This window comes from Macaca fascicularis, chromosome 9, assembly GCF_037993035.2.
Source record: "Macaca fascicularis isolate 582-1 chromosome 9, T2T-MFA8v1.1".
Taxonomy (NCBI): Eukaryota; Metazoa; Chordata; class Mammalia; order Primates; family Cercopithecidae; genus Macaca; species Macaca fascicularis.
In genome coordinates this window covers 96575001-96589274 of record NC_088383.1, presented here as the reverse complement: position 1 = coordinate 96589274, position 14274 = coordinate 96575001, and the positions used below count along the sequence as shown (strand labels likewise).

The 14274-nt window shown below is 40.9% G+C and overlaps 1 protein-coding gene and 1 long non-coding RNA gene across 5 annotated transcripts in view; one reads left to right on the top strand and one right to left on the bottom strand.

The window, feature by feature from the left end:
* The window catches only part of PAPSS2 (3'-phosphoadenosine 5'-phosphosulfate synthase 2), an 89535-nt gene that overhangs the window by 31871 nt on the left and 43390 nt on the right, over positions 1–14274 (bottom strand). For all 4 annotated transcript variants that reach the window (XM_005565877.5, XM_074002158.1, XM_074002159.1 and 1 more), the window contains exons 2-7: positions 7731–7848; positions 3612–3847; positions 2739–2877; positions 2063–2181; positions 1822–1935; positions 1076–1187 (exon numbers count right to left, since the gene is read on the bottom strand). In XM_005565877.5, the coding sequence (XP_005565934.1) occupies positions 1076–1187; positions 1822–1935; positions 2063–2181; positions 2739–2877; positions 3612–3847; positions 7731–7848 (838 nt within the window). The remainder of the gene's footprint in view (positions 1–1075; positions 1188–1821; positions 1936–2062; positions 2182–2738; positions 2878–3611; positions 3848–7730; positions 7849–14274) is intronic.
* LOC141407706 (uncharacterized) overlaps positions 5071–14274 on the top strand; it is a 23430-nt gene continuing 14226 nt past the window's right edge. Inside the window, exon 1 of the long non-coding RNA XR_012417921.1 lies at positions 5071–5337. This is a non-coding gene — a long non-coding RNA (uncharacterized lncRNA). The remainder of the gene's footprint in view (positions 5338–14274) is intronic.

Sequence of the window (14274 nt, the reverse complement as noted above, 5' to 3'; positions counted from 1 at the left end):
AAATAATGCCCGAGAAAATGCTTTGAAAACAGAGACGTGGTATAGAGATATGGATTATTATTGTTGTTAAAGCAAGCTAGAAGTAAACTAAGTGTCTTTGGGGAATATTATTTAATCTGAGAAGTGAGGGATTCAGGTTTTGGAGTGTTATCTGTCACAGCAAAAGAATAAGGCAAGAGGGTCCATGCTGATCAGTCTTTGAGTTCTGATTCTGAGTTCATGCCCCATTCCCCAGGCAAAGGCACAAACACAGGACATGAATATCTTTTCCAAAAACAAACGTCTTATTTGATTTTTCTTTCTAAAAGGCTTGGAACCTGGCTCAGTATTAAAAATTCAGTGTGACTCTACCCCTACTCCTTCCCCACTTAGCAGCCATTCCCCAAAGGTCTTGAAATAGATGAGTTTATTTGATGAGCTCAGGCAGTTCTAGGAAGGAAATGATCATAGAAGGGTCCGGAAGTCTTCTCAATAACACATGCTTTTGAGCTTGACCAAATCGCTTTTCTAAAAGCCATTCAGCTTGTGGCCAGAAAGCTGCCTTAATGCTCTTTTGTTAGGGTGTAGTGGATGAAACCATGTTAATATATTTCATGTGTGGGCATGAGCATTGATACTTCAGCATGCACCAAAGAAAGCAGTTGTTGCAATAATGCTTGACACGAGCAACCTGGAGGGTGGCGGGTGCCATGGAGGTCAGGAACATGTGCTGACCTCATCTTGGCTGCCCCAGGAATGTCCCTAGCAGGTGGCAATGGTACTTCTGAGTGCTACCTTCTGAATATCAGCACCAACAAAGAGCAAGTAGAGGTGAAACAGACTTGTGTTTTTCTTGGCTTAAGAACCATTTTTCAGTTCCTTAGTTCTAAAGGAACAATCTTTGAGAACAACCAAAAAAAAAATCCTAAAAATGGAAGCTTAAACATAATAGAATGGAGCACACTGTAAATGATCCAAATAGTTTTGCAATAACATTTGCAAACCAAAGACTAACTTCCTGTTCCTGCAAAACTTCTGGGAAAGATTCTTTTTCTCCTTTAACAACAAAGATTAAGAAACAACAACAAAAACATACCATCTAGCAGGGTGTCAAAGTGCATAACTTGTAAGTACTCCTTCTCCCTCATGAAACCTTTGAGGGGAGTGGCCCAGCCTTCGCTCAAAACCTGGACCCACTGGAGATCCAGCTGCAAAACACAAAAAGCAGTTGAACATTTTCATAAGTTCTGTTTTCCAGGCATCTGGCCCCAAGAAAGTCCTTTCTTATTCAGTTAACAAGAGGATAAGGGCAGAATCTTCTATGTTTTAAGTGTTCCCAACTGTTATGCTAACTCATGATCTAAGGGCCAGAAAGATTTAAGTTCAGAAATTTACTTATGAAATAGTGGTGAAAAGATTTCATATTGAGATATTGAGATGACTTATTTGAACATTTTTAGGCTGTATCTATTCCCAAAATATGCAACTGAGTTGAAAATTCATCGTTTATTCTTTCTTTCTTTTATCCACAAAAATCCTGGTTTGGCTATATTTTTCTACTAGATGTACTTACTGGTACAATGACAGCTATGTAAAATTGTCCAATGCAAATACAGAAGTTACTTTCCCAGTCACCTCCATACATGGCATTGATCATGTGGCAATTCTTGGTGAAAGATTTCTTTGGAGAAGAAGTTAAAAACACTTGGCAAAAAAGGAGTGTTTTATTTGTGGACGTTAAGTGCACCTTATTTATATCTTTTTTATTGTTAAGAGTAATTATAAATAAATTATAATGACTGATATTAAGCCTAATTCTTTGACCAGTCTGCACCCACTTACCTTAGTAATTGATAATGAAGGGAGAGTTTCAGCCTCAGCTCGGACGTGGTCAAGTTTGTTTTCCGGCACGAAGAGTTCGTGGATATCTTTGATTATAGTATGGGGTACGATGTTCTGAAATGAAACAGAATTGGTAAAAACTTGAAATGAAAACTATAGAAAGAATGCTTCAGTAAGGAGGCATAGATTGTCTTTCATGATTTTATTAAACATATAAAGAAAAGACAACCGGTTCACCTACCTGCTCTTGCAGAAGTTCCACTACCTGCTGGACACAGTCACTCACTGTGGACAAATTGGTTTTAAGCACACGCTCAGGAGTTTCAGGTTTCTCATAATCAGAATCGATACCTGTAAATCCTGCAAGGCATATGGGTGACAATCATCACATCTGTATTGACAGAATAACCTTTTTAATCAATAAGGCAAAACACATGTTGGAATAATGTATTAAACTGAAAATTCACATTTTAACAGAAAAGGCCAAACAGCCATCCTTGACTTCTAGCCATAAGTAAGAAAATAAATAGCTGTATTTTCAACATGGACAGCCCCAAATTGTCAACAAAATCTGGCTGGGTAAGTTGAAGCCCTCTATAGATGATCAAAATCAAAAAGGAAGACAAGAATAAGGAAGAACTCTGAAACACTCCTCTACACACACACTCACATATAAATATCCATTCTAGTTCTCTGAACTTCATTGCATATGGCTGAGATGACAATTCTTAAAAATAAAACCCTACATTTTAATAAGCCTCTGGGCATATTGAATATATCATGATGCGATAAAAAGTTGTGCATGTTATATGCAATTTTGGAAAAGAGAGTTTGAAACTCAAGGCAGATTTCTGAGGACAAAATAAGGACCGACAGCCTAAGTAACTGGTAAAGATGCTGCTAGCCGATTCTCTTACCTTTAATCTCCCCAGCTCTCGCCCTTTTGTAGAGGCCTTTTACGTCTCTGCTTTCACAAATACTTAGAGGTGCGTCTACAAATATTTCAAAGAATGGCAGCCCTGCTGATTCATGTATTTTGCGGGCATTCTCACGATCCTGAAAAGCAATATGTTTAAGAATGTAAAAAGAGGTTTCATGGTGAAATTCTAAATCACAAAACACTGTGTACTTTGGTTTTCAATAGCCTTGAGATAACACTGGCGTTTGTGCTTTGCAGAGTGCTTGAGAGAAAGTCCAGAAATTTCACTCTGGTAAACACAGCTCTCTCAAGGACTTTCACAGAAAATGATGGAAAATAGGCCCTCCTAGCAGGAAAGCACTGGCCATATGGGAGCATTGCATTCAAAGGATGTGTTCTAAGCTACATCTGATGTTTGGCTCCCAGAAATTTCCTGACTTAAAAGAAGAGCGACACTCCACCTCAGTGATGTCAGCATTAAACACGTAGAACCCGAAGCTTTGGCTGTGAACTGCTCTTTTCTTTAGCTAGATCCTTTTCCTGACAACTAAAATTACAGAGCTTTAGAGTTTCTCTTGTTTAACTTTCTCTTCCCTTCGACTCTGACCAAATGTTCCTTATAATTGTGAACATGGAAGGATTTATGTCCACTGGTGCCCTGGCATCTGGAAAGGAAGGAACTCTCTTTACGTAACCAATATTAAATAGAGGAAATGAGAGAGCCTGTGATGGGGGGAAGAAATAGTCGGGAAATTGAAAGGAGACATTCTTAGGCCCACCCTACCTGATTCCTTCCCCTAGCAGTTGGAGAGCACTAGCACTGTGTGTGGGAATAGTGTGCAGTGCCTTTTTTTTTTTTTTTTTTTTTTACCTTTGCGAATGGAGAAATAAAGCTGGTAATGCAGACCAGGCCAGCATCAGCAAACAGCTTAGCCACTTCAGCAATCCGGCGGATATTTTCCTCTCTGTCCCCAGGAGAGAATCCGAGATTTTTGTTAAGGCCATGACGGACGTTGTCCCCATCCAGGGAGTAACAAGGGATGGCATGGGAGACAAGGTACTCCTCCAGGGCAAAACTTATTGTTGTTTTTCCAGCGCCAGAGAGACCTGTTCAGAACAGATAAAGCAGACTGACATCAGCCTGGATAGTTTAAGATGACAAATTGTGAACTAATCTAGCAATTTTAAATATAACTAAATGGAAAGAAAGAAAGAAAGAAAGAAAGAAAGAAAGAAAGAAAGAAAGAAAGAAAGAAAGAAAGAAAGAAAGAAAGAAAGAAAGAAAAGAAAGAGAGAGAGAAAGAAAAGACAGACAGAAAGAAAGAAAGAAAGAAAGAAAGAAAGAAAGAAAGAGAAAGAAAGAAAGAAAGAAAGGAAAGAAATCAGTGTAGTTGACTACAAGGCAAATACTTACATTTCTGTCAAATTTTGAAATAACTATTTGTCCTGTGTTAGGATTATAGCTTTTCAAAGCAAGCAAGCTTCATAAATAGGGAGATTTGGGGGCTACATGTGGTCCTCGATGTGTTCTGTTAGGGCTGCAGAGTGTTTTAAAGATTAGAAAGTTGTCATACAGGCTGGGCATGGGCTCATGCCTGTAATCCCAGCATTTTGGGAGGCCAAGGTGGGAGGATCACTTGAGCCCAGGAGTTCAAAACTAGCCTGGGGAACATAGTGAGACCCTGCATCCTCAAAAAACAAAACAAAAAAATAGCCGGATGTGGTGGTACACACCTGTGGTCCCAGCTACTCAGGAGGCTGAGGTGGGAAGACCCCTTGAGCCTGGGAAGTCAAGGCTGCAGTGAGCCGTGATGGCACCACTACACTCCAACCTGTGTAACAGAGCGAGGCCTTGTCTCCAAAGCACAAAGGAAGTTGTATATGCAAATCCAGATACCGTATTCTCTTGAAAAAATCAAAAGATGTGGTGACAGTGGTCTCATATCCCCTTCAAAGTCAGCAATCAGCCGGAATGCAGGGGAACAGCCAGCCCCTGGAGAATGGTAAGTCCCCCTCCCTTGTGGATGCCACTGAACAACCGTCTCACAGAGCCCGCATGCTGTCCTTTGGCTTCGAGATGTTTCCAAAACGACTCTCAAAACATAAAGACAGAAAGCCGGCCTGAGCTAGGGAGCAGATGTATTCAGAGCTGCCATATGTCACACTCTTAGGTGTAAAGATTCTCTAGAGTCTTTATATGAGAAAAGAGTTACCATGTGGCTTTCACCACGGTTTCAAAGCACAAGGATCGGGAACACACTGTAATTTCCATATGAGGAGGAACATAAGAAGAAAGGGACAGAAACACAACCCGCCCAAATTATTTAACAGTTTAAATCTGAACTCCCCTAAAGGCTAGCACTCTAAAACAAAATGAGTCCTTTAGGATTTTAGGATCTTTGTCCTAAAGATCTCTGAACCTAAGAATATTTCATGGTGCCAAGCTTCCGTCCGACAGCAGCTGGGCATGACAGAGGAAAAAAGCCAAGACGTTCATACAGAGAAGACTACAGCAGAAAAGAGGAAAAAGGTGGAAAAAGCAGGAATGAAGGACACAGAAGAAGGAAGATTTGGGGGCGAAAGGTGATCTGCAAAAGGTAAATAAATAGTCTCCATACTTTTAGTTATAGTTTAAAGCCATGCCCTTGGCTTTGACAGAGGACCATTAGAAGAAACGGCTATATGAAGAACGTGTCAACACTAATGTCACTAGATCATTTTTTAAGGTAATTGTCTGTAATTCTGTTATTCCTTTTCATTTGAATAAAGACGTAGGTGATAAATTCTTCTTAGTATTTATGTCAGGTTATAGGGTAGGGGAAATGGCACTCCTGAATCTCTGGTGTGTTCTCTCATGTCAGAAAATGAGAGAAATAACAGAAATGTCCTTCCATTTTGCTTCAGTTCTCAGGAAACTAAGAGTTAAACTACAGTAAGTATATGTAACCAGATTGTTGGCATGCATACTTTCATACATTAAGGTAACACTAATTACAGTTACTGATAACTTAACTGTGTGCCAAGCACTGTGCAAAGTGCATTTGTCTTTTATTGATTTAGTTCTATCAACCCCTCTGTAAGTCAGGTACTGTCTTTATTCTCATTGTACAAATAAGAAAACTGAGGCTTAGAGAGCCTAACTGGCTTGTCCAAAGTCACATAGCTCATGGAGGTGCAGTTGGGGCTAAAATCTGAGTCTATGGATTTAAAATATTTTGTTTCTTCTGGTCTGCCTGGTCAACAGCCTACCTTTTAACATAAGAATAAAAAATAAATTAGAAAAATGTTTTTTAAATTTAATTTAACTTTCTATTTTTATTTTTTGAGATGGAGTGTCATTCTGTCACCCAGGCTGGAGTGCAGTGGCAGATCTCGGCTCCCTGCAACCTCCGCCTCCTGTGTTCAAGTGATTCTCCTGCCTCAGCTTCCCGAGCAGCTGGGATTACAGGCGTGCACCACCATGCCCGGCTAATTTTTGTATTTTTAGTAGAGAGACAGGGTTTTGCTATGTTGGCCAGGCTGGTCTTGAACTCCTGACATCAGGTGATCCACCCGAATTGGCCTCCCAAAGTGCTGGGATTACAGGCATGGGCTACCAAGCCCGGCCTTGATTTTTAAAATTTGCCATCTATTCTTTTCTTCCTCTAATGAAAAGATAATTCATTTTAAGAGTACAGAAGGAGAAAGACATGTTTCTCTTCTACCAGTTCTCTTTTTCTTTTCAAGGGGTATCACATTAGAGAAAATGGACTTTGTGTGTATAGCCCAACACGAAAGTTGTTTTCACCAGTGATCTTTGCATGAAGGGCAACATACAACAGGAGGGGGTCTTCCAGAATACAGCTGTACCTACTGCTGCAATTACGTCTCTTGGGGGGAGTTGAGGGAAACATTTCAGGAGTAATGACAGACGGATGGTGCATATTTGAGCACAGCAGGTTCCGTGCTCACTGTCTGTCCTTGCACTGGAGGCTGCAGAAAGTTGCTTTGATGCACAGTCCAGGCATGAATGAAACCAGGAAACCAAAGGCACAAGGAAAAAACTTGAAGAGGACAAGAATGAGGCTGGTTGGCACAGAAAAGGGCAAAGACCTAGGATAGCAAGAAAAGATGCAAGGCAGGTCCCTAGCTGCCAGATTGTTTAGAATGAGCTTCAGGTTAGAAAACATTTTATAACCTGAATAAATGTAGTTTTGCAGGTGGGCTCATTCCATTTGAAAACTGTTATCTATGAAATGAAATTGGATTTTCCTTTTGAGTCCAGACATAATTTTGTCTACCTTGGACTCAGAGTACAAGGTAATAGCCTGGGGCCAGCTACTGGGAATCAGGTTTTAATTCCAGTTCTGTCACTAATTCTTAGCTTTGACATTCTGTGGCTATAAAAACACAAGAAAAGGGAGAGTCATTCAGTCACTTCAGCAACAGCAAGTTATTTCTATAAACAAGGGCAATCCTCAGCCAAATGGAAATTACTAGTTTTCCTTCTTGTGCAGATTCTTAAGTTTGTTTGTTAGTTTATATAGTAAGTAAAATAGTCTCCTAGAATGTCAAAACATTAGGCAACAATAACAAATATCTCTAAACATCCAACACCTTATGGACAGCCAAATGCTTGATGTCAAATTAGGAAAGCCTCATTCATAACTGCCAGTAAATATGTTTAGGGATGAACATGAGAATTATTGAATCCCTCAGCACTGAAAGCAGATGTCATAATCATCTTGTCTCATCCTTTCCTGCCAAAGAGGAGAAAAGTGACAACTAGAGACTTTCACAGTTGACTTGATCAGACTCTTATTCCTATAGTTGACCTTGACTCTATTTCTCACTGATGGTAGGGTTAGGACTAATATCCAGGCTTTCTACTACATCTCTCAGCCTCCTTCTAATGATAAAACAAGCACGTAATACGTTACACTAATTTCCATAAAACTGTGTCACATGTCAGTTTGCTACATATATATATATATATCTGAACATGACATACCTGTTAGCCACACGGTACATCCTCGGAACCCACCCCTTGTTCCAACCACTTGCCCTCTCTTATTCCTGCTCACATGGTGGGCCTGATAGACTACATTGGTGGATTTCTGCTGGTACTCCTATAAAATAAGACAAAATCAAGCACAGTATTAGTTAATAAAACACATATTCTTCACTGGAGCCAATATAAATCCATCTTAAACTTTTAATTGCAAAACTGATAGGTGTAACAACTTATACAAAAAATATTTTGAAAGAGACTCACCCTTGTCCATTCTAATATAATTTTTTTCATTTCTGCAGATTACCCCGAGCCATTAGCTACATGTATATATATTTCTTAGCTGTGAGTCTACATACCTAAGTTATTCATTCTGCATTTCACTTAATGTTATTCATAAGCAGTTTTGCTTCCATAAAATAATTATTTTTAAATTACAGCATCAAATTTCATTGGTTCATGCAATACAATCTGCTAAGTAATACAATTATAATACAATTCCATATTACATTAATAGTCTTCCCCCAACTGTATCTCTTCTTCTATAATTGGCAAACAGAATAACATTTATTAATTCTATTAATTTAGAAACAAACACTGACTTTAGAATACTCATCATGGTCCTTTGAGAGTATAATCCAAATTGGACACTTTTTGATTTTAGGTAATAGTTCTGGTTGCATGACATTTTAACTTTTGCACCTTAGGGGAATGTCTTTGTTTCAATGAATGCATGTTCTCCCCAAGTCCTATGAGCTTGAACTGAGAACCCAAATACTCCAGTAGCTGAGGAAATACTAGGGTGGGGGTGGTTGATCCCCAGTCCCTATAGAGCCAGAGAAAGGCCCAGATCACAGTGAAAAGGGTTAAAGTCAGTAATATCCCCGTTACTCCCATTCAGACATCACAGACAAGGCAAGAGTGAAGTCCCTGAACACACAGGGCTACTCCTTCACAAGAACTAAACTTTGCTTCCACTTTCTCAAGGGTCAACGCATGAACTTTTTAATCTTTCAAAAAGCCCAGCAGAAATGGAAATGCACTTGTTAGGTTTGGAAGCTAATTCAAATATCAAATGTCTTTATTTTGGCTGTAATAAAATCAGCTTAGTGAGGTAAGAGACTACCTGATCCTGATTCTAAACTCTGACTGGGAGGTATAAGTCTGATGAATAAAAAAGGTAAAGTGAGCCAATAAATACAGTTTTTGGTGGACTTAAAAGAAAATAACATGTGATCCAAGGGGGGGAAAATCCATAATAATGGTTAAATTAAAAGGTTAGGAACTACTCATATATGTCTGTGGCATGTAATTGAATTTCTAACGACAGACAGAATCCAGGTTTCTGAACTGTAAAAATCTATGAGCCTTTTAAATATTACACATGCATACCCACCAGAACTAAGAAAGCATCAACTTTTTTTAGCAAGAGCTGGAGGTTTTCGAAAACTCTGCCAGGTGCAGTGGCTCATGCTTGTAATCCCAGCACTTTGGGAGGTCAAGGCAGGAGGATTGCTTAAGCTCAGGAGTTTGAGATCAGCCTGGGCAACATAGTGAGACCTCATCTCTATGAAAAATAAAAACATATTAGCCAGGCATGGTGGCACGTGTCTGTAGTCCCAGTTACTGGAGAGGCTGAGATGGGAGGATCACTTGGACCCAGAAGGCCAAGGCTGCAGTGAGCCACTATTGCACCACTGTACTCCAGCCTGGGCAACAGAGCGAGACCCAGCCTGGGCAACAGAGCGAGACCCTGTCTCAAAAAAAAAAAAGAAACCAAAATGAAAAAAAAAAAAAAGAAATGAAAACTCACCTCTTTTTGCTTTGGGAAATAGAAACTTTGTGAAAATAGAAACTAAAGAGGGCTACAACTAGAACTGTTTGGCAGTTTACATAAGATGACAGATATGAACATGCAAATGGCAAAGTTCTCTACAAACGTGAATGCTAATGATTCACTTATTCACTGTAGACATGCCCCAAACCGAATAGGATGGAATCTGCTGGATTGGGACCAGGAAAATGGCTTCAAGACTTAGGGGGCCCTACTGGCCTTTCAGTGTCAAATTAGGAAAGCCCCATTTACAACTGCTGGTAAATGTCTTTAGGGATGAAAATGAGAATTATTGAATTCCTTAGAGCTAGAAAGGGATGTCATAATCAACTTGTCCCGTCCTTTCCTGCCTGGCCTTTTAGGGGTGCTAAGAAAGGCAGAGCACAGAGTGGGGATGGGCCTGCTAGTGAGACAGAGCCAGGCAGAGGGGCCAATGGTCAGGGAACAGGCATTATCAGTGTTGGAGGGGGCCAAGAGGGAGGTGGTTAAAGGCACAGTGGGATTAGCTGGGTGAAGTTACCTAAAACCCTCTAAAGCTAGATGTTCTGCTCATCCCTTAGGCAAATCTGGTCGGAACCCAAGACTTGGAAGTGGGGGCATAGTCCCAGAATGTGGCAGATGATGACTTACACTAGAGGGCTCATATATGGGGACAAATTAGGCCACTCCATGAGATAGTCTAGCAGTATCTCCCCTGGGTGAACAAATCCCCTGAAGGTATTCTATTTTGGGCTTTGTTGTTGTTGTTTGAGACAGGGACTTACTCTGTCACCCCGATTGGAGTTCAGTGGTGCAATCAGGCCTCACTGCAGCCTCGAACTCCCAGGATCCAGCTATCCTCCCACCCCAGCCCTAGAAGTAGCTGGGACTACAGATGCACACCATCATGCCCGGTTAATTTTTTTTTTTTTTTTTTTTTGTACAGATAGGGTCTCACCATGTTGCCCAGGCTGATCTCCAACTCCTGGGCCCAAGTGATACTCCCACCTCAGCCTTCTGAAGTACTGGGATTACAGGCATAAGCCACCATGTCCAGTCCCCTGAAGGTATTCTGTGTCCTTGGTGCCAAGCGTATGTAATACCTCAAGGATACCATTTAAATATCCTTTTTTCAATTTCCTTGTTAATTAATGCCATTAAGGTCAAGAACGTCGTATCTGAATATCAGACCCAAAAGTCAGTTCACTTGATTATTTACTGATTCTTTCAGTAAATGTTTATCGAGCTCCTACTCTGTGCCAGTGGTAATCTGAAGCATTGGGAATATAGTACTAAACAAAGAAGAATCCCTGGCATCATTCTGGGGAGAAAGACAGACAAAAAGAAGAGGTAACCGGGGCTCCACTCCCTGAGGGAGGGAGAGGGTTTATAGATATATATATATACACCATGTGAAGAAATGTAAAGCACACCGGCAACTCAGTAACAAAAGGACAACCCGGCCGGGCGCGGTAGCTCACGCCTGTAATCTCAGCACTTTGGGAGGCTGAGGTGGGCGGATCATGAGGTCAGGAGTTTGAGACCAGCCTGGCCAATATGGTGAAACCCCGTCACTACTAAAAATACAAAAATTAGCCAGGCGTGGTGGCACTTGCCTGTAATCCCAGCTACTCGGGAGGCTGAGGCAGAAGAATCACTTGAACCCAGGAGGTGGAGGTTGCTAGTGAGCCGAGATTGCGCCACTACACTCCAGTCTGGGTGACAGAGTGAGACGCCATCTCAAAAAAAATATAAAGGAAAAAAAAAAAGAAAACCCAATGTTTTAAAATGGAAAAAGATTTGAACAGTCACTTTACAAAGGAAGATATACACATGGCCAGGAAAGAACCATGAAATGATTAATGTCATTAGTCATCCAGAAGAATGCAAATTAAAACTAAAATGAGAGGTCACCGATAACATCTAATGGCAGCAAGGATGTGCTCTCGTATTTTGATGGTGGAGGTGTGAAGTGGGACAACAATCCTGGGAAAAAAATCCTGACATTTACATTTCCCTTCCCCATGACTCAGCAATTCCATTCATAGACATCTATTCAAGAGAAATAAAAACGTGTCCACAAAAAGACTTATACTAGAATGTCCTTAGCAACTTTATTTGACTCAAAACTGGAAACAGCCAAGTGTCCATCAATAGGAAAATAGAAAATAAACCAACTGAAAGTGTAGAATACTTATATAATGGTTATACTATTCAACAGTCAAAAGGAATGGACTATTAATACATGCAATATGGATGATAATGAATGGAAAACATTACGCTGAGTCAAAGAAACCTTATCCAAGAAAACGACGTATTATATATGATTCCATTTGCATGAAGTCCCAAAATACGGAAAACTAATGCACTAATTCAGAACTGCCGTTGCTTCTGGGGTGATGGCAATGCTTTATGTCTTGATAAGGGTTTGAGGGACTCACATGTACACATTTATTAGAACTCACTGAATGTATACTAAACATGTGTATTTCATTGTAAACTTTACCATGCACACGCGCGCACACGCACGCGCGCGTGTGCGCACACACACACACAGAGCTATTTTGAAAAGTAAGCAAACAAGGCTGAGTGTGGTGGTTCACACCTGTAATCCCGGCACTTTGGGAGGCTGAGGTGGGTGGATCACTTGACGAGAGGAGTTGGAAATCAGCCTAGCTGACATGGCGAAACCTTGTCTCTACTAAAAATACAAAAAATAGCTGGGCAGGGTGGCACATGCCTGTAATTCCAGCTATTTGGGAGGCTGAGGCAGGCAAATCCCTTCAACCCAGGAAGTGGAGATTGCAGTGAGCCAAGATTGTGTGACTGCACTCCATCCTGAACAACAGAGCAAGACTTTATCTCAAAAAAAAAAAAAAAAAAGTAAGCAATCAGATTTTAGATGGTGGAATTATATTGCTCAATGCTGCCGCATTTATGGAAAAGGACTCTGATCCCAATCACAGCATACTAGACTAAGGTGCTGCTGCCCACCTGTGCACATGAACATCCACTAAAATTTAATTTGCCTATAGAGACAGTTTTGTTTCCTCTAGTTTGGCTGTTTCTTCTCCACACAGGCAAAGATCCACAATGAACTCCAAGCTCTGTTAATCTTCTAGGGGAACTTTGTTATGATCTTGATAATTGTCTCCCCAGCAAGTTCTTCGTTTTTGAAAACATTTCAAAATTAATTCGAAGGAATGACTCTAACATAGTATTTAATCTCTGAACTTTTGGTCTTTGATAAGTGCATTTAAATTTTCTATTACTCCAGCAATGTTTAAACAAATAAATAAATACTTTCAGATGGCCAGGTACTGGGATCTTTTGGTTCAGTCAAATGTTTTACTTCTATTTATTTCAAAATTGCCCTTGATGTTTTGCAAAAGGCAAACAAATAGAAGCAGATATTTTGAATTATACTTGAACCGCAAAGGGGCAGAGCAGCCAAAACCTTTTCTTTTTCTTGTTGAAAGCTGTAGTCTCTGCTAAAGAGCCTAGGATGTTCTAAGCTTTGGAAAGAAAGTGACTGTCAGCAAAAGGATTCTCTCCATAGAAAGCAAAACACATGTTAAAGGAAAAAATGTCTGTCTTGCTGTGTGTACATAGAAAACACACAGACATCCTCAGCATCCCTAACTCTGCCGCTTATCAGGAAGTGGCCCGGAAACCCCAAAGTTAGTGGCATACTTCTATACTGGGTCCCTAAGACAAATTTGGTAAAAATCCCTACTTTCTTCCCATTACTGACCCAGAAAAACTCTCGGTAGCATGCATCAGAGTAGCATGAGTATGGATTTTGGAGTCAAGCAAACCTGGATTTGAAACCTGCTTCACAGCTGATTTGCCCTGTGACCTGAAGCAAGTTATTAACATCTCTGAACTTCCATATCCTTCTCTGTAAAATGGGGATAAAAATACTTTCTTCCTAGGATTGCTGAAAGGATTAAATAAGATAATTATCTACATAAAGTAGCAAAGAAAATACCAGACACATGGTAAGATGTTGAATCTGATCAGTCCAGGTGGCATTTAATCTAGTCTGGAGAAGTGATGGCAGTTTGAATTCTAAATCATCCAGGTTTAAAAGGGTTCTGGGGATCTGGGTCCACTCTAACCCAACTCTGGGGAGGATGTGGCACTCATGACCGAATCAGACAGTGGATAGGACTGCACCAGTTTTACACACATGCACACACACGCAAGCACACACGCAACGTTGTTGTCATTACTGCTGCTCTGATTATTAAAGCCTGGTCAGGACGTACCCTACACTAAGGTCCACCAGTTTGCAGTGTCATTCTACTGCAAACGTACTGCCCTTGTCCTGGCTGTCACAGAATCATGAACACTTCGTTACCTAGATGGAGGATGGCCTTTGCCCTGTGTTTGACCCATTAGAGTCCAGGGCTTGTCACAAAGCCCAGGGTGGCATGTGTGTCTCTGCCAGGCCCACCCCTCACTCCCATTGGCGGCACAGAAAGGGGACTGACAAAGTGGCTCCTAGAACTCAGGTGATGTGCCGAGGGTCGTGACAGAGAGCCTCAGCCTTGATTTTGCGTGACTGCAAGAGAAGTAACCTGGGGAAAAGACTAGATGGTTTCATGGTGGGGCGGGGCATTTCCAGAGCCAAATCGAAGCATATGTCACAGGGAGAGTGTCACGGAAGGGAGGAGGACTCCTGGGGAATGAAAAAGCTCTAAACCAGGTGTCTGGTGGAGCTTACCA